The 26254-nt window shown below is 37.9% G+C and overlaps 4 protein-coding genes across 4 annotated transcripts; all 4 read left to right on the top strand.

Moving 5' to 3' along the window:
- The first annotated feature begins 404 nt into the window (after positions 1-404).
- LOC139473261 (uncharacterized) lies at positions 405-2933 on the top strand. The gene is made up of 4 exons (XM_071255797.1): positions 405-447; positions 709-831; positions 2023-2157; positions 2611-2933. Exons 1-4 carry the CDS (start codon positions 405-407, stop codon positions 2811-2813), a joined length of 504 nt encoding a protein of 167 aa, XP_071111898.1. The 3' UTR covers positions 2814-2933.
- A 9510-nt stretch (positions 2934-12443) lies between these two features.
- Positions 12444-13493, top strand: LOC139473222 (uncharacterized). The gene is made up of 3 exons (XM_071255748.1): positions 12444-12535; positions 12692-12829; positions 13182-13493. Exons 1-3 carry the CDS (start codon positions 12451-12453, stop codon positions 13382-13384), a joined length of 426 nt encoding a protein of 141 aa, XP_071111849.1. The 5' UTR covers positions 12444-12450; the 3' UTR covers positions 13385-13493.
- A 2805-nt stretch (positions 13494-16298) lies between these two features.
- LOC139473221 (uncharacterized) lies at positions 16299-19179 on the top strand. The gene is made up of 4 exons (XM_071255747.1): positions 16299-16374; positions 16614-16739; positions 17670-17783; positions 18355-19179. Exons 2-4 carry the CDS (start codon positions 16622-16624, stop codon positions 18558-18560), a joined length of 438 nt encoding a protein of 145 aa, XP_071111848.1. The 5' UTR covers positions 16299-16374; positions 16614-16621; the 3' UTR covers positions 18561-19179.
- Positions 19180-22697: 3518 nt separating this feature from the next.
- LOC139473249 (uncharacterized) lies at positions 22698-26018 on the top strand. The gene is made up of 4 exons (XM_071255781.1): positions 22698-23164; positions 23756-23890; positions 24587-24700; positions 25357-26018. The coding sequence occupies exons 2-4, from the start codon at positions 23764-23766 to the stop codon at positions 25560-25562; spliced, it is 447 nt and encodes a 148-aa protein (XP_071111882.1). The 5' UTR covers positions 22698-23164; positions 23756-23763; the 3' UTR covers positions 25563-26018.
- The last annotated feature ends 236 nt before the right edge of the window (positions 26019-26254 follow it).

The raw sequence follows: 26254 nt of genomic DNA, 5'->3' as shown, positions 1-26254 counted from the left end.
TTTTCGGTGGATAATCAGGGGTGCATTTTTTTGCATTGAAATTTTATAATTGCATATTACATCATGAGCACACATCAGATGAACAGACCGCATCAATATGGGTCGTCCAATGGGTATACAGTTCATTCATAGTAAAACCGAAACGTTTGCTGTTCAATATCAATCCGTAAGTTGACACTAGCGATACACAACCCTGCTCTTTCTGCCTGACATCAGCCTAGATATCTATGACCTATTTGTAACGTAAAACATGGTGTTATATGGTGATAATACCTCATCAGACGTAAAGCTTGAGTTGTCTTCCTGTCATACTATTCATAACCTTGCGTCATTTAAGGAACGTATTCCCGAGAAATATGGCTATAACTAGATCCATGTCAATATGTTAACATGTTATACCGGGAATGATAGTGATGCTCATAACGCGAAGGGCCCTTCAGATTCAAGGTAGGTTGACTTCCTTGTCATACACAGCTCTGTGTTATTAAAGTTTAAACCCACCAACGGCTGAGTATAAATAAGAAAAAAGCATGTCTTCCGCTTGTATATAGCCACCATGTAGACACAGTTCGTAATCTAATTTGTTTGTTTGTTGTCCAGTTTGTCAAAAGGACACAACAGTTAGAAGATGAAAAACCACGAGAGAAGCCTGTTGCAATTTTGGGCAGTTATATTGCATATCATAGTTGTTTATCTTTTTTTATTCAGATTACAAAATGTCAAAGTATGATATCACAATGAAGGGAGGTGAAGGCACGACAGAAACGTCAAATATGGCTGGTTTCGTCCACGGCGGGATGGGTAATACCTCCACTACCAACCACAACCAAGGTAGTCAACTGAAAGAGATTTGTAAAATAGACTTAAGTGTCCTGTGGTTATATCCCATTGCTGTTCATTTCGATGTCATATTTTGAAATGTTCCTTTTAAAGATTCAAATACTTAAAAAAAACACAGATTCATAAGAAATGTCATACATTAATGTGGTAAAAGAAAAGACATATATACATAATTTGGCAAGAATATTTTGTTATTGATTGGATTTAAATAGAAGACAAGAATACTGTTTTAACAGGGCTAAATTGAACTTGGAAAAGGATATACAGCATAACATGGCTAACATTGCCAGCATTACGAACATTGTACGCTTATCTCCTTTCTACAATACATAAAATAAACGGGATCACTTTGTTTGTTTGGGAAAAATACTATGTTAGTGGTCCTATGTCTTGAGCTTCTTTTCGATCTGAATAAATGAAACACCTATAGTTGTCTTTAAAAGAAATATGGCCCTGGACATTCGCGTGTGCTCAAACATAATTTTAAAACATCATTATACTCAAGTTGCACTGACAGTGTGTAGCACCTTTTAAGACAATTAAGAACGCCTTGAAAGATTTGTTCGGTGAAACCCACGGTCACGGGTATGGTGCTGACAAACCTAGAAACATAATCGGGGCGAACCGGGATTCGAACCCACAATCATAGGTTTCTGGTTTAAGACAATTAAGAACGCCTTGAAAGATTTGGTTCTATAGCAAGCGTCATTATTATGTCATAGCAGCTCTCATTGCTATGCACTTATCATGTGACAGTAGATGAAAGAAGGGAGCCAGAGTCTAGCTCTTTGTTGTCCCTAAATTTTAATTAGTCCATTGTTCTCGTGTTTTCGGCTAAAAAGGTATTGCAACATATTTTGAATATTGAATAATTATAAGTTATATACAAACCCTTATAAACCCTTTCCATATTGATAAGAGGTCTCTTTAAAACTATGAATCAGCAATTGGTCAATGTGTTAGTTGCAGTGACAAAACAAATAATAAAGACCAAATGAGGATAGCGATTGGCAGGAACCAATCCTCCCACATGATGAGGCTAATATGGTTGGCCTTGCATCCATCACATGTAGCAAATAAAATCAAGAAACATAATCTAATTTGATATCGAATTTAAAAATTAACTGAATTGGTTTCCTATCTCTACACATTGATCTAATCATCATTAACATTTCATTCCAGAAAACAGGCAGCAAACGTACCACATTGGAAATGCCCAAGGCGTCGTAGGTGGGCAGGACATGCGAGGCGCATCTGTGGATCAAGGAGGAATCACAGGGCAAAGATCAGGACCCATTGGATACTTCGAAGGAAAAAGTAAATTACTGTTTATCATCTGTGTTACATAAAACTTTGAACAGCTGATCTATCATTCCAGGATCAATACTTCATTGATAGCCGAAATATAATAAGCTATGATCTTTGCGGAAAAGCTCCAACGTTTCAAAAACGAAATTCTGCACCCGTATTTATTTAACTTATAAGAAGAATCATGTTTACTTCTGCACTACAAATCAGTATCCTTCAAAATGTATTCATAGATGCTCCTGAGACGGAATGCTATTAATACAGAATCACTGATCTTAAAGAAACACGCTTCTCATAAATCGTTTATAAGAAAACTGATAAACAATATTTTTTTAAACGGCACCACAGTGAGATACTGTTTCATTGTGTAACATGAAAACCATCAGAGAGCTTCAACGTGACATAACGTGTGGGTTTGGGCTTTTATTATGAAATATATTTACTACTAGGTTTGCATTCCAGCTCTTTCGGACATCTCTGAGGAGGACATTAATGGTCTCCTACAGGAGAAGAAGCTAGAGAAACACATTCCACTATTCCAGACACATGTCATTGATGGTGATTTATTGTCTCAGCTCAACGAGGATGAACTTAAAGCCTTTGGCATTGACGACTCGTTTGAAAGGAAGAAAATACTGAATCTGAAGAAATTTCTTCCCAAATAATATATATTCGCACAATCTTATCGACAATTTAATGATCATGTGTAATACACTGCCGTGCCGATGCTCCGCATGCCAATATGAATTATCTGATGGCTGCTCACTGTATTTAGATCCACAGACACTCCCATTATCATTTGAACCGTAGTTTTAGCATTGCATAATTTTATCATTCATTACAACATAATAAACATTGAATTTGACAACAGTGTTGTTTTATGGAACATGAAAGTTCTTAGAATAAGAAAACAACAACAATCATCTCACCCCCACACCCCCCCACCCCCCACACACACCTTATAGAAATAATAAAACAACAGTCATATATTATACACCTTCTCATTTGTATTGATAGAAATAAATACTACTGCAAATTTAGAGCGATGTTTTTGTAGAAAATAGTAAGTGCTGTGTATGTTCGGGTGCAAAAGTAATGCTAAAACTGTGATATGTTATAATAATTACTAGCCTATTATTGAAATTTATCAGCTAAAACTTGCTCCCACAGGTGATGTTGCTTGGGTGAGATCAAGCGATGTCTACACTGTAGATATCGCTGCAATGAAATTGCATCACAATACTTTGCAGACCATTGTGCTGTCATTGGTTACCATGACGTCATAATCAAATGACATCACTAATGGCTCTTCTACTAAAGCTGTTTGCAGTACTTTGTATACTTAAGACACAGCTTATTACTGTCTACAAACTGAAGAACTTGGAAGTATGATGTTGGATGATTAATCAAATCTCACCCTTATATCTTTTGATATAAAATATATCAACACTCGTTTTCCACTTTCATCAACTTGTGTTGATAAATTTGATATCAAAAGACACTCTTTATCTTAAGATTTTGATAAGCGTGTTCCCTATTTGTTGAGTTGTCTGTATTGTATGTGAAAATTACATATTGGAGAAGTTCTTCATCCGTAGGGGGGTTGGGGCACTTTGTTAATTAGGGGGCACGGGTGGCCCAGTCGTCTAAGGCGCCGCGATTCGCTGTGCAGAGTTGCGTCCCTTGGGCACGCCAGAAACCTATGATTGTGGGTTCGAATCCCGGCTCGCCCCGATTATGTTTCTAGGTTTGTCAGCACCATACCCGTGCTCGTGGGTTTAACCGAAGTGGTAAACGTCTGAGACCTGCATCACTTCGGGCTTGCCTCCCACATTAAGCTGTCACGCCGTGATATAACTGGAATACTGTTAAAAGCGGCGTTAAACCCAACTCACTCATTCACTCTTCATCCGTGGTCACAATATTTCGAGTTAATGTGGTCTAAATTGTATTCCACAGTGTGTTGCAAAACGAATACATGCTTTACACTTTTTCCTTTACTTATAAGCAAAAGACGGGTACAAAGTAGGCGTAATTTCATTTTCTTAATGGATCAGTTTTCTGATTCATCTATCACTTGATTGCTTGTTTTCAGGCTGCCGTCGCATGGCTGTGCGGCGTCAGGTAATGAATACTTGCTTGTTGATGCAACTGGTGTGAATGCATCTGGACATACTTACACCCATTTGAGAATACCTGGTGTCATCACTGATTTTCACCAGTCCATTCATAAAACTGTCACAGCTATATTGCCCTTACGCCAAGTGGAATCTGCTTCGGGGGATATTCAACACTGGTTAATCTCCTTTGCATTGACATTGTACATTTACATATTCTATGCACCTCCTGGTTACTTTCGAAGTTCATATACTACTTGTTAAATAAGATTTAATCAAAGTGAATAAAAGCGACAAAACCCTTTCCATATTCATAAGAAATCTCTGCCACGAGCAGTCGATCTAGAATCATATCAATTCGTGTCCAATGTTGAAGATTTGTTGTGAATAACTTTAATAATATCTCCTTTCACTCAACAAGAGTTAGAGAAACTTTCAATACACCTACACTATTCAACAGCCTTCAACTACTCAGTGTGGGACAATGTGACTGATTTATTTATACTCTGGACGGTCATAGTGAGGGTTTTACAATGGATGAATGCAAGTTCTTCTCGGGAAAGACTGAATCAGATCATTGTGAAGGGGACATATAAATATAGTGTTTTAAACCGTCTCATAGCGTTATATCAGAACCTGCAGGTGAAAACATTTTGCCAAAGTTTACAAACCATTTCAACAACTTAAACGACAATTTCTGAACCTATATCTACATCATCATATTGGTGTGCACCATAATGGTATGCACACCAAAAAGGTAAAACCATGAAAGACATATGTTTTTTCTGTGTGGATTTTCATTGGTACAAATCACTATTTCCCAATCGAGAAATACGTGTATCAATATATGTTACCCTTCGGGTTATACATATTCGATTCTAAATTAACCTGGCTATTATATTTATGACTTGCTCTCACCTAAAATCACTCTTTCGTCCTGTGTTATCTCAACAATGTCAGTGTCAAATAACCATCAGAATATCGACAGCCAATCGAACGCAATTGGGAATCTAAGTTAGTGTGTGTCAAAACGTTCATTCTATGTGACGTTTTAACAAAGCAGTTCAGCAGTTTGACGTACTCTATATTAAAAGCTATGTATTCAAATATCAAATCATGTGTACGATGTGGTGCCGATGTAACCGATTTTCTTTGTCCTGTTGGCTTACGACAAGGCTGTATCTTGAGCCCGATATTGTTCTCATTTTGATATTAGTGAATTATATTATGAAATTATGGCTAAGGGTGAACATGGTCTTCAATTGTTCCCAAATGTTATAGATATTTCGATGCCTCTTTTTTGCCGATGATGAAATTTATTGTCAGATTCTGTTGTTGGATTACAAAAACAATTTAATATTTTAGAATTTTATTCCAAAGAGTGGAAACTATCAATTAACCATGATAAAACAAACATTGTCATTTTCAGAAGAGGGGGTGAGGTGTCACTGAATGGTAAATGTGTTAATCTTCTGAGCCACCATACATATCTTGGCGTAATGTTTACCCATACAATGAACTTCAAGAAAAGTGTCTCGCTCTTAACATCACGTGCAAAGAAGGCCTCAGTGAAGAGTAATGTCTGTCTCGCAGAAAGTAGGAGATTGTACACTTTTACATTTTTAAATTATTTGATGCCCAAATTCAACCAATCCTGTTTTATGGATCAGAAGTATGGGGATTTCAGCGATACGATTGTCTTGAAAAGCTACATCTTTTAGACTGTAAAACTTTCTTATCAACACGCTATTGTATGGTCTATGGCGAATGTGGCAGAGACCCGATATATATCAACTCCCAAATTAGATGCTTGAAATACTCATTTAATATTTTTGGAATGCATGAACGCCGAATCCCCAAACTTGCTTATAATATGCTTGTACTTTTCGACGACATGGGCAAAGTAACATGGGCATCACATATCAAAATCCTTTTGTTTTCTTATGGCTATGGATTTGTATGGTAAAACCAAACAATTGGTGATGTTAAACTCTTTTTGAAACAATTTCGTGAACAATCTATAAATGTTTTATCAGGATTGGCATTCTACTCTAGAAAATAGTTCAAGGTATGACTTGTACAGAACGTTTAAGAGTCTTATTCAACATTAACATCAACAACCCTTCGACGTCCATTTATTCAATTTAGGCTCGTATTGTTAGATCTCATGATAAATGAAGGAATAAAATGTCCACTGAAAAGTCAAAGAGGCTGGGCCCATTATGTCATTCAGCTATAGAAAATGAAATTCATGTTACTTTTGTCTGTCCTTATTATTGTGACCTAAGAGGAAAGTTTATACCAGAAAGTTATCTGTCAAATTATCCTGTACCTGCTTTTATTTCTCTTCTTTCTTCAAAAGATGATGCTGTCATATTAAAACTGGCTATATATGTTAAAAATGCAATTTCCCTCAGAAGAAACAAATTGTTAAACATGAGCATATATCCAAATATGTACACTACTTGTTTGTAACTCTCTTGTATATGGGCCGGAGGCCTTACATGCAATAAATATCTTTGACTTTGACTTTGACGTCCTTTTTTCGGTTGGGCCATCATTACTAATCGTCGCCCCTTCTACACACCAGGAGTGTTAGAATCCTCAAAAAAGATTCACGGTTAATAAAATAGTTTTAAGTGTATTGTGTATTTGTATCACAATGTTGTGTTCATTGAAATATCCATTGAATATGTTTTTCAACAACCCCGGTTCGTAACATATATATTGCAGTTTAATGTGATTAAAAAACATGACATATATTCATTTTTTAGGAATTAATTGTAATGGGAATATCGTTTTTAACTGATTTAATGAGGAACAAAACATACTGTTTAAGGAGAGCTATAGTCAGTCAACCATCATTTCGGCATCCGGTTTTCACAATTATTTTCCATTAAACACATAATCATATGACGGAAGATGGCCATTATCGAATAATAATCATTGGCCTAACAAGATATACCAGTCCGAACAAACATATTTTCTTCATTGTCATCCTGAATTTTGTGACCGTCAACATGGCCTTGTGATGAGGGACGGGTGCCCCAACAGACGATTTAATGTCTCACAACATATACTTTAGTATTCGTTATCCTCAAGTGGCATTTACGACACGCATTGCTACGTGTTAAGTCAACACAAAGTGAATACCTCTAAATAAAATTCAGCAGGCCTTGAATGGTTTAGCTCTATTACACAAGCTACCATCATGTCGTCACAACGCTCATTGAAAGCATTTGCTTCGTCACAATCGGCTGTAGAGAAGTCCCAGCTCTATGTTGCCCACAAAACTTAGTCGACCACTAATGTGTTTTCTGCTAAAAACGTATTCCCTTTCATGTTTTGAACATTAAATTATAATAAACAAAAGCAACAAGAAGAAATATCGGCTAAAAAATACAGAGCTCAATGTACAATTCCGGGAAGACCACAAGCATGTGTTTATAAATCAAACTTTGGTCAATGCATTCGTTGTAAAATGCATACAAGTATTATAAGTGATTTATATTCAATCCCAAAATGTAATAATATGTACATTTTACATTCAGGAAGTCGTCAAATCACAAACCAAGGTAATATAGGTAATATTGCCACAGGTGATAACCACAGCGGGAATATGGCTGCTTCAGTCGGTGTCCAACCTGGAGCTGGTGACACAAGAGGTAAGGCTTGTCAAGGACGGATCTTAATTGTTTGTTGTTTAACGCCGCACTCAGCAATATTCCAGCTATATGACGGCGGTCTGTAAATAATCGAGTCTGGACCAGACAATCCAGTGATTGACATCATGAGCATAGATCCACGAAATTTGGATGCTATGACATGCATCAACCAAGTCAGCGAGCCTGACTACCCGATCCCGTTAGTCGCCTCTAACGACAACATAGTCGCCTTTTATGGCAAGCATGGGTTGCTGAAGGCCTATTCTACCCCGGACCTTCACGGGTCTACAGGACAGATCTCTATTGTATTACAGCCGAAATTCATGTATACATTATTTTGACATTTTACACTGTTGACCTTTTCTCGAATTCTATTGTAACACGTTTGCTTTTATAAACCCATGGTATATAAGATATATATCCTTATGCGAGTACTATTGTGGGTATTCAACGGTGTGTTTGTCAAAACGGTTTGTTTTAAAACCTTTAGGTAAATGGTTTCTAATGAATATAATGTACTCATGATAATACTTGTGACATCGAGAGACATATCTGTAATCGACATGATTCACCTTGAACAGATCCTAGAGCACTCACCCCAGGAACACTGATAAACCTTCTGAGGGAGCGCCACTGCACTGAGGACACTATTAAGAGTTTTGAGACACATAATGTTGACGGGCGATTGTTCATGGACCTAGATGATGAACTTCTTGACGAACTGGGGATTAACAGCAAGATAGAACAAAGGAAGCTTCGGCGTTTAAAGGAGGACCTCATCCAGTGAACTGGTTTTTCATTGCCAAGTGTTTACTTCCATTTGTGACACGGAACGCTGATACATACACATGCAGCTTAAGAAATAATCTCGAAGTTATCATGAATAACTGTGTTCGCCCTCTCGCTGTGGATACACTTCGCAGTGAATAGGAAGGTTTGCAAACACTACATGATATAACCCAATAGGGTTTATTAAATGGTATTTCGTACTATTCAAATATTATATAATATGTTTGTTTGTTTGTTTATTTGTTTGTCGATCTTGAGATAAACAGCAGGATAGAACAAAGGAAGCTCAAGCGTTTAAAGGAAGACCTCATTCAGTGAACTGGATTTACATTACCAAAGAAGCAAGTGTTTATTTCCATTTGTCGTGCGGAACACTGATACATATACACGCAGCTTAAGAAATAATCTCGAAGTTATCATGAATAACTGTGTTCGCCTTCTCGCTGTGGATACACTTCGCAGTGAATAGGAAGGTTTGCAAACACTTGTCTTCATGAAATATAAAATAAGCCAATTTCGTTTAGTAAATTGTATTTAGTCCTATTCAAACATTAAATAATACACTTGCATTTCTGCTGCTGTGTTGTGTTTGTTTTTCAATGCAAATGAGCCCTCGGGAGATTACAACTCGTGGGCTAACTGGCCGTGTCCTCGCATGCCAACAATTTGAATGACTTTAGAATTTATAGAAAACGTACTCAAATGATCAACACCGGGAAATCAAAACACATATGAACTTCATCACTTAAAACCAATGACTTGCGTTTCTATTCTTAATTGCTGACATCGAAACAAGATCACTTTTTGTGTTGCTTTGATTATTTAGGTGTATCAATTGATCCATTTATCTTCAGTTCCTCAGGAAAAGCTTCCTGGTGCGTCCGAAACATATTGCTCGGTCTCGGTATAACAACTTCTTAGCCATCGTGTTTGCGAATTTATGATGCATACTGATACGACAAGCATGGGTTGCTGAAGATCGTTGCCACGTTGGCCACCGTCTGGTTCAGACTTGAATGGGTGATGGTCGATATTGGACGAATTCTGTCACGAGTTATTGTAATATTCGTTGTCAGATTTATCAGATTGTTTAAGTTTAAGCTTAGGTTATCTTTGACTGTTTTTTTTTCTGATTTGATCTTACATCCAAACACCGGAAATACAAGTTGTTAATGACCGAGGGTTGTTTTTCTGACATGATGCATGTAGAGGTTATCGTGAAATTATGATGCCATCATTGATCTTTCCCCCAACTTCGTACATCCGTTTCAGCGGGTGATACAACAAATGCAATAAAACTGGGTGTTGTTTCACATATTGTTTTTTTTAAATATTTATATTTGATATCGGTTACTTAAATATTAATCAAGTTGCAAAAAACTTTCTTTTATTTAAAATCTCTGTGTTGTCCTTTACATATGTATTTATAACAACAACGTTCGTTCAATAACAATGGGTCTATTTATAATGATTACGTTGATACACCTGCTCAGTGGTAGTCAGCAATCGATTCGTAAGCATGGGACATGAGATATGGTCTATTTTAAGTTGTTTTTGTATCGCCATGGCTGCAATATCGACTATAGTGTATTTTAACACGCTGTACATTACAATAGTGAATGATATAGATTATGTCATGAATTTTGATTGCAGCCCTTTTGAAACACGGATGTGTATTTGTTGTTGAAGATAACAGATAACAGGGCGACAGGATGTACATACTTTTTCGGTATATATCCTTGAAGGATCATCCAAATCTTGAACACATTTTCCAACGTACAAGGATGTCCAAATCTAGTCCATATTTAGTTTCCAAACAGTTGCCACTTTTAAAGTACAAAATATTTATTTCATGTAACAAAAAAGGTTCCACTTTTGTAAGTTTCGAAATTTCAATTATACACATAAGAGGCACTTAATACTCGAAGATCCGGGGTAGAATAGGTTTTCAGCAGCCCATGCTTGTCGTTAGAGGCGACTCACGGGATCGGTGGTCAGACTCGCTGACTTGGTTGATGCATGTCATCGATCCAAAATGCGGGGATTAATGCTCATGATGTCAATCACTGGATTGTCTGGTCCAGACTCGATAATTTACAGACTGCCGTTATATGGCTGGAATATTGCTGAGTGCAGCGTTTAACAGCAAACCAACCAAAACCAAACCAACTCGAAAATTCCCAAATCTGATGCCTCCGTTACTATAGTTAATATTAATTTTGATTCGAAGCAATGCAACAAGCATTCCTTGTTAAGATGAAGAGGTATATCCTTTATATTTGTGACATAAATCTACATATACATTTACTAGGCAAATACATACCATGTACATACAAGTGATATCCATTTTCAATAGCAAGTATCTTCAGGGGTCGATTTCTTCAGATAGCTTAGCTACTTATATCTGCCGCCCACTTCATCATACAATTCCACAAGGCGATGATATTCGGATTTGAAACATTTTCTCCATCACGGTTATTTCTATTTCTACAGAGCATTGACTTCTCATGTTGATCAACATGGCATCTTCCCTTATACTGGCGAGCGGGTAAATGATAATCATCACTATGTACAATATTAAAAAAAATATATAAGCAACAAAACCCGATCCACATTTAAAAGATATCTCTACTAAAAGCAAAACAAACAGTGATGATTACAGATTTTTGCAGACAGGTGAGTCCTGTCTTCCTGATGCAAAAGCAAAGGCTAGCCAATTGCTCGCCTGAAAAAAACACAGGAACATGTGGTTCAAATCAAAATAGATAATTGCATCAGACATCATTTTTGACACTCATTTGTTGCATCTGAAAAATATCCTGCACATGTCTCCGCTTTACTGAGGCCGTGAATGTTGTAACCTTGATCAAAATTCCTTTGAGCAATCGCCATATGGCGTTCTTTATATATACAACGCAGAATAGGTCTAGAAACAATATGGTGAGCATATCTGAAAGTACCATGTGAGTTGAAGTGGATGTCATATTAGGAATTGGTTGTTGGTTCGTTGTTTAACGCCGCACTCAGCTTTATGACGGCGGTCTGTGAATAATCGAGTCTGTAACAGACAATCCAGTGATTGACATCATAACCATTTATGTAAGCAATTGGGATACGGTGACATGTATCAACTAAGTCAGCGAGCCTGACCACCGATCCCGTTAGTCGCTTGTAGTAAATGGTCATATATTCTGGCAATACGACGTGTTGGATCATCGTATAGCACCTTCAAATGTATGGTGTTGTCATTGTTAGGATGCACAAATTGAAGAAGAGGAAACAATGAACCTATTAAGTCCCAGCCAGCTGCCATACTTAAATTGTCTCTAGGTGTTCCCACTATCAAGGCTTCAGATAGCATAAGAATATACGTAAAGGTATCTACATTATTGTGTGATCGAGGTTTCTGGAATAATTGACATATCATATCATGCCACACGCAAGAGCGGCATAGGCAGAAATCAGCCCAAACTCTGTGTCAATACGGTCAACTTTTGCCTTGTCTTGAAACGGGGAAAAATTCAAATAAATTTAAAAATAGTTTTTGAGATCTGAGATTAGAACGAGTTGAATTATGTCAAATTATTTGATTTTTGTCAAGTGATATAGTACGATTATGGAAAGGGGTTTGAGATATTTATATCAGATTATCAACAGTATTAACATTTTCCTTTATTAAGTTGTGCATATATTCATGAGAATGTTTAACATATTCATCAGGTATTAGCAACATGGACGTGAAGGGTGTCACGGGAGATGCTCACGTAGACAACTCTGTGGTTGCCGGCATTAATCAAGGTCAGATGGAATCTATTGGTGAGTTTATGAATGCGCTTAAACACATCCTCCCATATATATATGTTTGGCCATGCATCTAATGAAACAATCTAAACGTAACATCATTAGATTTGATGATTTAGAAAAAAATATGTTTTTCTATCTCCAAAAATTGATCATAACATTTCATTCCAGAAAACAGGCAGCAAACATATAATATTGAAAATGCCCACGGCGTCGTAGGTGGGCAGGACATGCGACGCGCCACTGTGGATCAAGGAGAAAAAAACACAGGGCAAAGATCAGGACCCACTGCATTCTTCAAAGGAAAAGGTAAAACTACTGTTAATCCGCTTTGTAATGTGAAATGGCTGATCTATCATTCCAGGATCAATACCAGGAAGCCGAAATATGATGAGCTATGTACATAACTTTGCTGAAAGGTTCCAACGTTTTCAAAACGAACTTCTGTACACGTATTTATTTTAACTAAACAAAAGAATCATGTTTACTTCTCATAATTTGTCTATAGATAACGGATAAACTATTAAATTTAACCGACCCTAAAGTGAAATACTGTTTTACTATGTAACCTTGAAACAAACATGATAGCTTCCACGCGACGCAACATGTGAATTGTGACGTTTAATATTGAAAATACTTACTATAAAGCTTGCATTTACAGCTCTTTCAGACATCACCGAGGACGAAATTATTGGTCTCCTACAAAATAAGAAGCTGGAGAAACACATTCAACTATTCAAGAAACATGGCATTGATGGGGATTTGTCGTCTCAGCTCAACGAGGATGAACTTGGAGACTTTGGCATTGACGACTCATTTGAAAGGAAGAAAATACTGAATCTGAAGAAATTTCTTCCAAAATAATATATTCGCACAATCTTATCGACAATTTAATGATCATGTGTAATACACTGCCGTGCCGATGCTATGCATGCCAATATGAATTATCTGATGGCTGCTCACTGTATTTAGATCCACAGACACTCCCATTATCATTTGAACCGTAGCTTTAGCATTGCATAATTTTATCATCCATTATAACATAATAAACATTAAATTTGACAACAGTGTTGTTATATGGAACCTGAAAGTTCTGAGAATAAGAAAACAACAACAATAATCTCACCCCCCTTCTACGAATAAGAAAACAACAGTCATATCATCCACCTTCTCATTCGTATTCATGGAAAAAAATACTACTCCAAAGGAAGACCGATTATTTGTAGAAAATAGTAAGTGCTGTGTATGTTGGGGTGCAAAAGTAATGTTAAAACTGTGATATGTTATAATAATTACTAGCCTATTATTGCAATGTATCATCCAAAACTGGCTCCCACAGGTGATGTCGCTTGGGTGAGATCAAGCGATATTTACATTGTAGATATCCCTTGGGCACGCCAGAAACCTATGATTGTGGGTTCGAATCCCGGCTCGCCCCGATTATGTTTCTAGGTTTGTCAGCACCATACCCGTGCTCGTGGGTTTCATCGAGGTGGTAAACGTCTGAGACATGCATCACTTCTGGCTTTCCTCCCACATTAAGCTGACACGCCGCGATATAACTGGAATACTGTTAAAAGCGGCGTTAAACCCAACTCACTCATTCACTCTTCATCCGTGGTCACAATATTTCGAGTTAATGTGGTCTAAATTGTATTCCACAGTGTGTTGCAAAACGAATACACGCTTTACACTTTTTCCTTTACTTATAAGCAAAAGAATCTCTCTACTGGTACAAAGTAGGCGTAATTCCATTTTCTTAACGGATCAGTTTTCTGATTCATCTATCACTTGATTGTCTGGCTTGTTTTCAGGCTGGCGTCGCATGGCTGTGCGGCGTCAGGAAATGAATACTTGCTTGTTGATGCAACTAGTGTGAATGCAACTGGACATACTTACCCTTTTTGAGAATACCTGGTGTCATCACTGATTTTCACCAGTCCATTCATAAAACTGTCACAGCTATTTTGCCCTTACGCCAAGTGGAATCTGCTTCGGGGGATATTCAACACTGGTTATTCTCCTTTGCATTGACATTGTACATTTACATATTCTATGCACCTCCTGGTTACTTTCGAAGTTCATATACTACTTGTTAAATAAGATTTAATCAAAGTGAATAAAAGCGACAAAACCCTTTCCATATTCATAAGAAATCTCTGCCACGAGCAGTCGATCTAGAATCATATCAATTCGTGTCCAATGTTGAAGATTTGTTGTGAATAACTTTAATAATATCTCCTTTCACTCAACAACAGTTAGAGAAGCTTTCAATACACCTACACTATTCAGCAGCCTTCAACTACTCAGTGTGGGACAATGTGACTGATTTATTTATACTCTGGACGGTCATAGTGAGGGTTTTACAATGGATGAATGCAAGTTCTTCTCGGGAAAGACTGAATCAGATCATTGTGAAGGGGACATATAAATATAGTGTTTTAAACCGTCTCATGGCGTTATTTCATAACCTGCAGGTGAAAACATTTTGTCGAAGTTTTCAAACCAGCATTTCTGATTTCAACGACTTAAAACGACAATTTCTGAACCTATATCTACATCATCATATTTTTATTCACAACAATGGTAACACGTCAAAAAGGTAAAACCATGAAAGACATATGTCTTTTCTGTGTGGATTTTCATTAGTGCAAATCGATATTTCTGAATCGAGAAATACGTGCATCAATATATGTTACCCTTAGGGTTATACAAATTCGATTCTAAAATAACCTGGCTGTTATATGTATCACTGCCTCTTTCCTAAAATCACTTTTTCGTCTAGTGTCTTCCAAGAATGTCAGTGTCAAATAACTATCCATATATCGACAGCCAATCGAACGCAATTGGGAATCTAAGTCAGTGTATGTCAAAACGTTCATTCTATGTGACATCGTAACAAAGCAGTTCAGCAGTTTGAAGTCTTTTTTCAGTTGGGCCATCATTACAAGTCGTCGCCCCTTCTACTCACCTGGAGTGTTACTCAACAAATACAACTTGTGATAGAGCCACATTTCAGAACAATTTCCATTTGTAGTTCGTAATTTATTATCAAAAACAAATGCAAAAACACAGCAGTGACTTCAAATAGATTTCGTGGAAAGATTTCAGTGTCTCTATCTGTCTCGGATTATATACACTTAAAAAACCCAGTTAGGGATCATGAATCTGTTAGGGGACAGTTGGGATATTTCTAAACAGGTACAACTCGTGATTGAGTCACATTCAACAGGGAAAAGACTTCTCGTTCGATTGGAGGTTTATAATCGCTTTTCACTGAAATGATTTTGTAGAAAGATATCAGTGTCACTATCAATCTCTCGTTATGCTGATTTCAAATATGCTCACCACTAAATTGAAATCGTCAACAAAAGGGCATTAATCAGTTTCCTTCAAGTTTCTGTTAGGATTTGGTTTGTTTGTTGTTTAACACCGCACTCAGCGATATTCAAGCTATGTGACGGCTTCTGTTATGAGCACCCATGAGATGAACCGACAACATCGATAGCGTTCACACAATAGGTGTACAGTCCGTTCCTAGTCAATACTAAACGTTTGTAATTCAATATCAATCAGTTGGTTGACACAAGGCTCACACACCCTTGCTCTTTTCTGCCTGATATAAGCCTAGATAATCATATGCTTTTTGTCACTTGAGACATGGTGTAAGGCAGTGATGACATCAGACTTGAAGTTAGAATTGTTTTTTATTGACACAACTCATGACGTTGCGTCATTTACGGAAGGTATTTTCCAGGAAAGAGGTTATATATAGATCCATGTCAATATGTTAATATGTAATGACGGGAAGGTGACAGCGAGGCTCATTGCATGAAGAGCCCTTCAGCAGCAAGGTAGGTTAACTTTCTTGTCTTACACAGATCTGTGGGTTTTTTTAAAGTTTAAACTAATCCAATGGCTTTACGACACTTGGTCGTAGCCCAGTATGTGTATTTCTGATCCAGTTTGTCAAAAGTGCAATAAAGTTCGACAATAAAAAAACCCATGATAGAACCATGTTGAAATGTTGTCGCCTGTTCTGTACTTGTGAAGTCATATTGCTCATCATGTCTGTTTATCCTTGCTTATTCAGAATACAAAATGTCAAAGTATGATATCAAAGTCACGGGAGTTGCAGGCGGCACGGTGGAAAAGTCCAATGTCGCTGGTGTTGTCCACGGCGGGATGGGCAATAGCGTCACTACCAGCCATAACCAAGGTAGTCAACTCAAAAATGATTCACAATTAATCAAATAGGTTTAAGTGTATTGTGTATTTTTATCACTATGTTGTGTTCATTGAAATATCCATTGAATATGTTTTTCAACAACCCCGGTTCATACCATATATATTGCAGTTTAATGTGATTAAAAAAACATGACATATATTCATTAGGAATTAATTGTTATGGGTATATCGTTATTAACTGATAAAATGAGGAACAAAACATAGTGTTTAAGGAGAGCTTTTGTCCGTCAACCATCATTTCGGCATCCTGTTTTCACAATTATTTTCCATTAAACACATGAGCATATGACGGAAGATGGCCATTTTCGAATAATAATCATTGGCCTAACTAGATATACCAGTCCGAACAAAAATATTTTCTTCATTGTCATCCTGAATTTTGTGACCGTCAACATGGCTTTGTGATGAGGGATGGGTGCCACAACAGACGATTTAATGTCTCACAACATATACTTTAGTATTCGTTATCCTCAAGTGGCATTTACGACACGCATTGCTACGTGTTAAGTCAACACAAAGTGAATTCCTCTAAATACAAGCTCTTAAAAGGTTTAGCTCTATTACACAAGCTGCTATCATGTCGTCACAATGTACATTGAAATCATTTGCTTCGTCACAATCGGCTGTAGAGAAGTCCCAGGACTCTGTCGTCCCCAAAATTTAGTCGACTGCTGAAAATGTATTCCCATTCATGCTTTGAATATTGAATTATAATAAATAAAAGCAACAGTAAGAATTATCGGCTAAAATACAAAGCTTAATGAACGGTTTCGGGAAGACCACAAGCATGTGTTTATAAATGAAACTTTGGTCAATGCATTCGTTGTAAAATACTAACAAGTATTAAAAGTAATTTATATTCAACCCCAATATGTAATAATATGTACATGTTACATTACAGGAAGTCGTCAAATCACAAACCAAGGTAATATAGGTAATATTGCCACAGGTGATAACCACAGCGGGAATATGTCTGCTTCAGTCGATGGCAAACCTGGAGCTGGTGGCACAAGAGGTAAGGCTTGTCAAGGACGGATCTTATTTGTTTGTTGTTTAACGCCGCACTCAACAATATTCCAGGTATATGACGGCGGTCTGGAAATAATCGAGTCTGGACCAGACAATCCAGTGATTGACATCATGAGCATCGATCCACGCAATTGGGATGCGATGACATGCATCAACCAAGTCAGCGAGCCTGACTACCCGATCCCGTTAGTCGCCTCTAACGACAACATAGTCGCCTTTTATGGCAAGCATGGGTTGCTGAAGGTCTATTCTACCCCGGATCTTCACGGGTCTACAGGACAGATCTCTATTGTATTACAGCCGAAAGTCATGTATACATTATTTTGATATTTTACACTGTTAACCTTTTCTCGAATTCAATTGTAACACGTTTGCTTTTATAAACCCATGGTATATAAGATATATATCCTTTTGTGATTACTATTGTGGATATTCAACGGTGTGTTTGTCAAAATGGTTTGTTTAGGTAAATGGTTTCTAATGAGTATAATGTACTCATGATAATACTTGTGACATCGAGAGACATATCTGTAATCGACATCATTCACCTTCAACAGATCCTAGAGCACTCACCCCAGGAGAACTGATAAACCGTCTGAGGGAGCGCCACTGCACTGAGGACACAATTAAGAGTTTTGAGACACAAAAGGTTGACGGGCGATTGTTCATGGACCTAGATGATGAACTTCTTGGCGAACTGGGGATTAACAGCAAGATAGAACAAAGGAAGCTCAAGTGTTTAAAGGAGGACCTCATCCAGTGAACTGTTTTTTCATTGCCAAGTGTTTACTTCCATTTGTGACACGAAACTCTGATACATACACATGCAGCTTAAAAATAATCTCGAAGTTATCAGGATTAACTGTGTTCGCCTTCTCGCTGTGGATACACTTCGCAGTGAATAGGAAGGTTTGCAAACACTTGTCCTCATGAAATATAATATAACCCAATAGGGTTTATTAAATGGTATTTTGTACTATTCAAATATTATATAATATGTTTGTTTTTCAATGCAAATGAGCCATCGGGAGATTTCAAAGTGTGGGCTAGATGACTGTGTCCTCCTCGCATGCCAGGTCACGCTGCCACCACTGTTTTGTCGGGTTCAGTCTTGTTAAGAGTTCATAGTTATTGTAATATTCGTTGTCAGATTTATCAGATTGTGTTTCAGCTTAGGTTATCTTTGTTTGGTTTTATCCTGCTTTGAGGTTATATCCAAACACCAGAAATACAAGTTGTTAATGACCGAGGGTTGTTTTTCTGACATGGTGCATGGAGAGTTTATCGTGAAAGTATGAGGCCATTGTCGATCTTTCACCCAACTTCGTACATCCGTTTCAGCGGATGATACAACAAATGCAATAAAACTTGGTGTTGTTTCACATATTGTTTTTTTAAATATTTATTCACACATGCTCCCCTGAACATATTAAAAACACAATGATATCGGTTATTTCTTAAAAATTGACGCAAAAAAATTCTTTTATTTAAAATCTCTGTGTTGTCATTAACATATGGATTTATAACAACAAAGTTCGTGCAAACGTTACTCTTGTCAAAAACAATGCGATGGATCTATTTATAATGATTACGTTGATACGCCGGCTCAGTAGTAGTCAGAAATCCAATGTAAGCATGGGACCTGAGATATGGTCTTATTTTAAGTTGTTTCTGTATCGCCATGGCTGCAATATCGACTATAGTGTATTTTAACACGCTGTACATTACAATAGTGAATGATATAGATTATGTCATGAATTATGATTGCATCCCTTTAGAAACATGGATGTGTATTTGTAGTTGAAGATAACATCCTAGGGGGACAAACTAGTTCGGTATATGTCCTTGAAGGTTCATCTAAATCTGGAACACATTTTCCAAGGTACAAGGATGTCCAAATCTCGTCCATATTGATCCGTACTTAGTTTCCATACAGCTCAAACTTTTAAAGTACAAACTATTTATTTCATGTAATATCCCGAACAGTGTGAATCAAAGAATCAATACATCAAGTATATTTTTGTATAAGGCCTTGGGCCAATATACAAAAGAAATGAACAAAAAAAAAAGGTTCCACTGGAGTAAGTTTCTAAATGTCATGGTTCCCAAATATACACCAAAAAGGCACTTAATACTCACAAATTCCCACATCTAATGCCTCCTTTAAGTAGTTGCTATATGAGTATATCTGAAAGTGTCATGCGAGTATAAGTGAATAATATATTTAGGAATTATGCCATGTTATAATCATACACATACATAAAGCAATAGTATGAACTAATCGTCAGATGTTATGTTCATGTGACTTCTACTTCGTTTGCTGGAAAACCTGTGGTATCATTTTCTTCCTATGTATGTTTACCTCAAGGAATAATAATAATACCAGTGCTTGTAGCAACTTGAGAAACGTGACCTTAGGCGACATGGCCAGGACCAGGTAATAGAGTAAGTCTGTGAAATTTGTTAAACACTGCTTTGAGATTTAGTGCCTCTTGTTGTGGCATTAATGCATTCCTAGTTGGGAGAAAAAGGAAGATAATTCATGGTGTTCTTTACCTTCTTTCACAAATATTCCTGACATAATGTGCATTATACTTTATCACACAAGATAGACATATTACAAATTGTTGCAATATTCATAATTTCAATCTAACTACATTATAGTGTTATTACATGTTTGGTCTGAGAACACGGTCCCCAATCTGTGGTAATAGCTAGACTGTCACCTGCAGTTTTCACAGATGTTTTGGCGTTGACTATCAATTGCAAGATTACCTCATCTAAAAGCATATTGTAAGAGGCACACGCCTAACCTGGGGCGGCTCAATGATAGGAGAGTTCACCAGCTCTGCAGGGTGTCTAGAGACGAGTACCGCTGAATCACAGCCCTTTGTGTTTTGTCTTTTCTAAGATGGATAAAGTGTAGGTAATATCGTAAATCAGCCAGCTGGAACACTCCTGTGAGTAGCTGTAGCATGGTTCATGCACTAGGCATTTGTATAAAGACTATAGGGCTTGTTGAAAATATAGTCAATTTTACTAAATAACAAAAGTAAAAAGTTTTTTAAAAATAAAACATTGAGAATTCAACAATCACATGGGAGAAAGAACCGTTTTCTTAACTGAAAACTAAGTCCTAAGCCCTGTGAAGATCCGGGGTAAAATAGATCTTCAGCAACGCATGCTGTCATATCAGTATGCATCTTGAATTCGCAAACACGATGGCTAGGAGTGAGTGAGTGAGTTGGGTTTAACGCCGCTTTTAACAGTATTCCAGTTATATCGCGGCGTGTCAGCTTAATGTGGGAGGAAAGCCCGAAGTGATGCAGGTCTTAGACGTTTACCACTTCGGTGAAACCCATGAGCACGGGTATGGTGCTGACAAACCTAGAAACATAATCGGGGCGAACCGGGATTCGAACCTATCATAGGTTTCTGGCGTGCCCAAGGGACGCATCTCTGCACAGCGAATCGCGGCGCCTTAAACGACTGGGCCGCCCGTGCCCCCACCATGGCTAGAAAGTTCTATACAGAGACCGACCAATGTGTTTGGGATTACGACACTGGAAATACCAGGTCTATATACAGGGAAACTAGGCATGTTATATCAACATGGTTGCAGTCAACGATGGCGAGTGTGTGACGCACCAGGAAGCTTTTCCTGAGGAATTAAAGATAAATGGGTCAATCGATACACCTGAACAATCAAAGCAACACAAAGAGGGACCTTGTATCGATGTCAGGAATTAAGAATAGAAATACACGTCATTGGTTTGAAGGGTTGAAGTTTATATGTGTTTTGACTCCCCGGTGTTGATCATTTGAGTACTTTTTTATAAATGCGAAAGTCATTCAAATTGTTTTACTTTGATTTATGGTTGTTGTCTCCAATAAAAAATATTCATCGCGATTAGAGAAACGGTAATTTATCAAAGGTACGGTCAAAAGTATATTAGGATTATGAACGTGTATGCAATTGACATGCCATTTAGTGTCTCAATGTTAGAACATATATTTAGAAGATCATAATTCGTTTGGCTACGTGATAGATAGTATGTTACTGTGTTGTACGGACGTATTTAGATTAAATATGACAATACATACACTCTACCTCTTCCGTTTGTCAACGCGTAGTTAAATAGTGATATGATATTCATTCAGGAAGTCATTGTTGACAGTGATGACTCACTACATAGCCCTTTTAACATTCACTTGGATACAACAATCGATATCAAAATATGCAACTGCACAATACTCAGTGGTAGAGCTAGTCGACAACATGATCCAACACGCGTTTGCATATGCATTCATGGATTTGTTATCTTGTACAGGTACTCGCTGTGTGTAGTCATTGACAACATAGGCGTGTGTATGGGTGGTCGGGGTTGATGGTAGTGAGGGTCACTGAGATATATGGCAGAGGAAGGGAAATATCAGAACCTCTACAGTAAAGTAACTGTCACTGAGATATATGGCAGAGGAAGGGAAATATCATAACCTCAACAGTAAAGTAACTTTCACTGAGATATATGGCAGAGGAAGGGAAATATCAGAACCTCAACAGTAAAGTAACTGTCACTGAGATATATGGCAGGTGAAGGGAAATATCATAACCTCAACAGTAAAGTAACTGTCAGGGAGATATATGGCAGAGGAAGGGAAATATCATAACCTCAACAGTAAAGTAACTGTCAGGGAGATATATGGCAGAGGAAGGGAAATATCAGAACCTCAACAGTAAAGTAACTGTCACTGAGATATATGGCAGGTGAAGGGAAATATCATAACCTCAACCGTAAAGTAACTTTAAAATAACAACAAAATCTATGCACAATATCAAAGTGCTTCATTAATGTTCAAGACAAAAAAGATGTAGGTCGGACATAACAGGAATATAAATAATTGGGAAGAAACTAGTCATGGTTTGATAATTTGTAAATAATATAACAGACTCATTGTTTTGTACATCCGCTTACTTTTCTTGGACTTAGACCTTTCAATGAGGGTTTTTAAAATGAGGGTTTCTAAAATGAACAATATTACCTGATAATGTTAATACATTGTATTTGGCATTCATCTGGGGAACGGATACATGTTGCATGACCTGAAAGCCAGCTTCTAAATTATTTGTTTTTTAATCAGTGAAGGACTCTCGTCAGATCCAAAGATAGCCGTTGACAGGGAAACCCGTTCGATGGTAATAATTTTAAATAGTGTTGTGTCAACAGTGAAGGTACGACATTATTTGTCTTGTGTCACGTAATTCCCCAGGAATATCCGTAAATAGAACCAGGTAATACCAGATACTGCGTTCTGCACAGGCGACGATCAAACTATACGGCAGTTAGTCATTAAACACGCCTCCAGGTAGGTCCGTGCTTAAAAGCTTTATTCTGTATCAAGTGTGTTATTGTGAAGGGGTTGTGCATTTATTTGTTTGTTTGTTGGCTTGTTGTTTAGAGCCACACTCAGCAATATTCCAGGAATATGGCGGCGGCCTCTAAATGATGGAGTCTGGACCATACAATCCAGTGATTGACATCATGACCATCGATCCACGCAATTGGGATACGATTACATGCATCAACCAAGTCAGCGAACCTGACCACCCGATCCCGTTAGTCGCCCCTTACGACAAGCATGGTTGCCTTTTACGGCATGCATGGGTTGCTAAAGACATATTCTAACCCGGATCTTCACGGGTCGGTTTGTGCAATTAAGGGTATTGATATTTATAAGAATGTTTCACGCGTTTAAGGTTGTCGAGGGTTTGTCTCTGAGCAGTGTGAAAGTCACATCAGGTTATCTTGCATGAAATGCTAAAGACTAAAAGCTGAAGTGACAAAGTAGCCCCATTTTGTAACCCAGGAGCACAGAGTTGGCTCTGAGAAACAAAGTATCAGGGCACAACTTATGCAACTGGAATATTGTAATATCGTAGACTCATTTTCTTTTCAGATTTTAACATGGCTGACGCAGAATACAATATCAGTGTAACTGCTGCTGGAAATGGTAGCCACGTGGGGACTGCCAATGTCGCCGGTTTCGTCCACGGTGGAATGGGAAATAGCGAGACCACAAACTATAACCAAGGTTCAGCATCATCACATTTACGTTACCTATTATAATATCTATCATGTCATGGACTATGTTGATATTTCTGTTATTACAATACCTCTATTATATGTCAAGCATCATATTAGTTATCAAATAATTATAAAATGCGCTGTACAGCTGTAAATAATATTGTATATGGGCCAATGGCCTTTCATACAATAAAGATTGATTGTAACCAATAGGGGCCAAGTCGTCTAAGGCGCCGCGATTCGCTGTGCAGAGTTGCGTCCCTTGGGCACGCCAAAAACCTAAGATTGTGGGTTCGAATCTCGGTTCGCCCCGATTGTGTTTCTAGGTTTGTCAGCACCAAACCCGTGCTCGTGGGTCTCGTCGAAGTGGTAAACGTCAGATACCTGCATCACTTCGGGCTTTCCTCCCACATTAAGCTGACACGCCGTGATATAACTAGAATACTGTTAAAAGCGGCCTTAAACCCAACTCACAAATATTGCATATACACATTTACTTAATGTTTTGAGATAATAGATTCAGATTTTGCAGCTTAGGTTTATATACTATAAATGAAAAAAATAATGTAAGAAATGAGAGCACCTGTATTCAAACAACTATTTGTTGTTTCCTCATAACATATTATAACATAATATATTCCTCCTATATTAATTGTATTTCAATGCTTTTTAAAATATTTATTATATATTATCATAATAATAGGAAGCCGGAGCATCGTGAACAAAGGCCATATAGGGAACATAGCAACTGGTGACAACCACAGTGGCAGCATGACAGCGTCGGGTGCCGGGCAACAAGGAGCAGAAAGCAAGATGGGTAAGAAGAATTGGAATCTGGAACTTATTCTAGTATATCTGTGTGACGCTTTCGTGGTTAAAACTATAGATTGAGTAGATGACTGGTTGAGAAGAGTTTTCCAAATTATTAAAGTCAAAGTCTGTGTTCCATGGATGCGTGCTCACGGCGTGTCTAGGTGAGTGATCTTCGTTTATTGTCGCTCTGAGGAGTATTCCAGTGATACCGCGGCGTGTCAGCTGGTTGGTTGGTTTGTTGTTTAACGCAGCACTCAGCAATATTCCAGCTATATGACGACGGTCTGGAAATAATCGAGTCTGGACCATACAATCCAGTGATTAGTATCATGAGCATCGATCCACGCAATTGGGATCGATGACATGCATCAACCAAGTCAGCGAGCCTGATCACCCGATCATGTTAGCGCCTTTTACGACAAGCATAGTCGCCTTTTACGGCACGCATTGGTTGCTGAAGACCTATTCCAGCAATATCACGACGGAGGACACCAGAAATGGGCTTCACACGTTGTACCCATGTCGGGAATCGAACCCGGGTCTTCGGCGTGACGATCGAACGCTTTTACCACTAGGCTACCCGACTGCCCCTTCATAATGATAAGTGTGATGTCCATAGAAATATATGATTGTAAGAAAGTTTACCTGTCGTTTTGACAGATCCTGAAAAACTGACCCCAGGAGGACTAGTACAATGTTTGAAGAAGCGCCACTGCACAGATGACACAATTCGTATTTTTGAGACACATAAGGTTGACGGGCGATTGTTCATGGAACTAGATGATGAATTTCTGGACGAACTGGGAATTGACAGCAAGATCGAACGAAGGAAGCTCAAAATTTTAAAGGAAGACATGAACGGTTGAACCGCTTTTGCATTATCAAAGAAGGAAGTGTTTAATTTCAGTTGTGAAACTGAACTGTGATGGGCGTCGTGATTTGTAATTATATGTAATTGAGTTTTTGTAATATTCGTTGTCAGATTTAGCAGATATATAGAGAATTTCACCCGAGTGTCTTTTGATATAAAATTTATCAACACGAGTTGATAAAAGTGGAACAAACCCCAGGCTTGCTTTATATCTCCTGTGGGAGCCAGTTTGGGATGATAAATACATGTAAATGCAGTTAAAGAAGTCATGATGAAGGATGCATATATTACCTGGATCCGTGTGGAACACACCTCATCGCTGTTGAGGCACCTCACAGTGAATAAGGTTTGCGAACATGTTCATTCCTCATGAATTATACAATGACCTAATATCTCCCTGCTAAAACATATTTTTTGATGTAAAAATATTATTAAAAATCCCTTGCCTCCTTGTGCTGTGTTTAATTTGTTTTCCCATGCAAACTGTCGATTAGTTGGTTGGTTGGTTGGTTTGTTGTTTAACGCCGCACTCAGCAATATTCAAGCTATATGACGACGGTCTGCAAATAATCGAGTCTGGACCAGACAATCCAGTAATTAATGTCATGAGCATCGATCCACGCATTTGGGATCGATGACATGCATCAACCAAGTCAGCGAGCCTTACCACCCGATCCCGTTAGTCGC

Source organism: Haliotis cracherodii, unplaced genomic scaffold (assembly GCF_022045235.1).
Source record: "Haliotis cracherodii isolate W230 unplaced genomic scaffold, xgHalCrac1.p SCAF_27, whole genome shotgun sequence".
Classification (NCBI taxonomy): domain Eukaryota; kingdom Metazoa; phylum Mollusca; class Gastropoda; order Lepetellida; family Haliotidae; genus Haliotis; species Haliotis cracherodii.
This window is presented reverse-complemented; position numbering and strand designations above follow the sequence as displayed.

Excerpts from the sequence above, each read along its gene's own strand:
- LOC139473261 (XM_071255797.1), top strand. The coding sequence starts at position 405 with ATGATAGTGATGCTCATAACGCGAAGGGCCCTTCAGATTCAAG. Across the intron at positions 448-708 it reads AAGGGCCCTTCAGATTCAAG|ATTACAAAATGTCAAAGTAT; the intron begins GTAGGTTGACTT and ends TTTTTTATTCAG. Across the intron at positions 832-2,022 it reads CACTACCAACCACAACCAAG|AAAACAGGCAGCAAACGTAC; the intron begins GTAGTCAACTGA and ends ATTTCATTCCAG.
- LOC139473221 (XM_071255747.1), top strand. The coding sequence starts at position 16,622 with ATGTCAAAGTATGATATCAAAGTCACGGGAGTTGCAGGCGGCACGGTG. Across the intron at positions 16,740-17,669 it reads CACTACCAGCCATAACCAAG|GAAGTCGTCAAATCACAAAC; the intron begins GTAGTCAACTCA and ends GTTACATTACAG. Across the intron at positions 17,784-18,354 it reads TGGAGCTGGTGGCACAAGAG|ATCCTAGAGCACTCACCCCA; the intron begins GTAAGGCTTGTC and ends CACCTTCAACAG.
- LOC139473222 (XM_071255748.1), top strand. The coding sequence starts at position 12,451 with ATGGACGTGAAGGGTGTCACGGGAGATGCTCACGTAGACAACTCTGTG. Across the intron at positions 12,536-12,691 it reads AGGTCAGATGGAATCTATTG|AAAACAGGCAGCAAACATAT; the intron begins GTGAGTTTATGA and ends ATTTCATTCCAG. Across the intron at positions 12,830-13,181 it reads TGCATTCTTCAAAGGAAAAG|CTCTTTCAGACATCACCGAG; the intron begins GTAAAACTACTG and ends TTGCATTTACAG.
- LOC139473249 (XM_071255781.1), top strand. The coding sequence starts at position 23,764 with ATGGCTGACGCAGAATACAATATCAGTGTAACTGCTGCTGGAAATGGT. Across the intron at positions 23,891-24,586 it reads GACCACAAACTATAACCAAG|GAAGCCGGAGCATCGTGAAC; the intron begins GTTCAGCATCAT and ends TCATAATAATAG. Across the intron at positions 24,701-25,356 it reads AGGAGCAGAAAGCAAGATGG|ATCCTGAAAAACTGACCCCA; the intron begins GTAAGAAGAATT and ends TCGTTTTGACAG.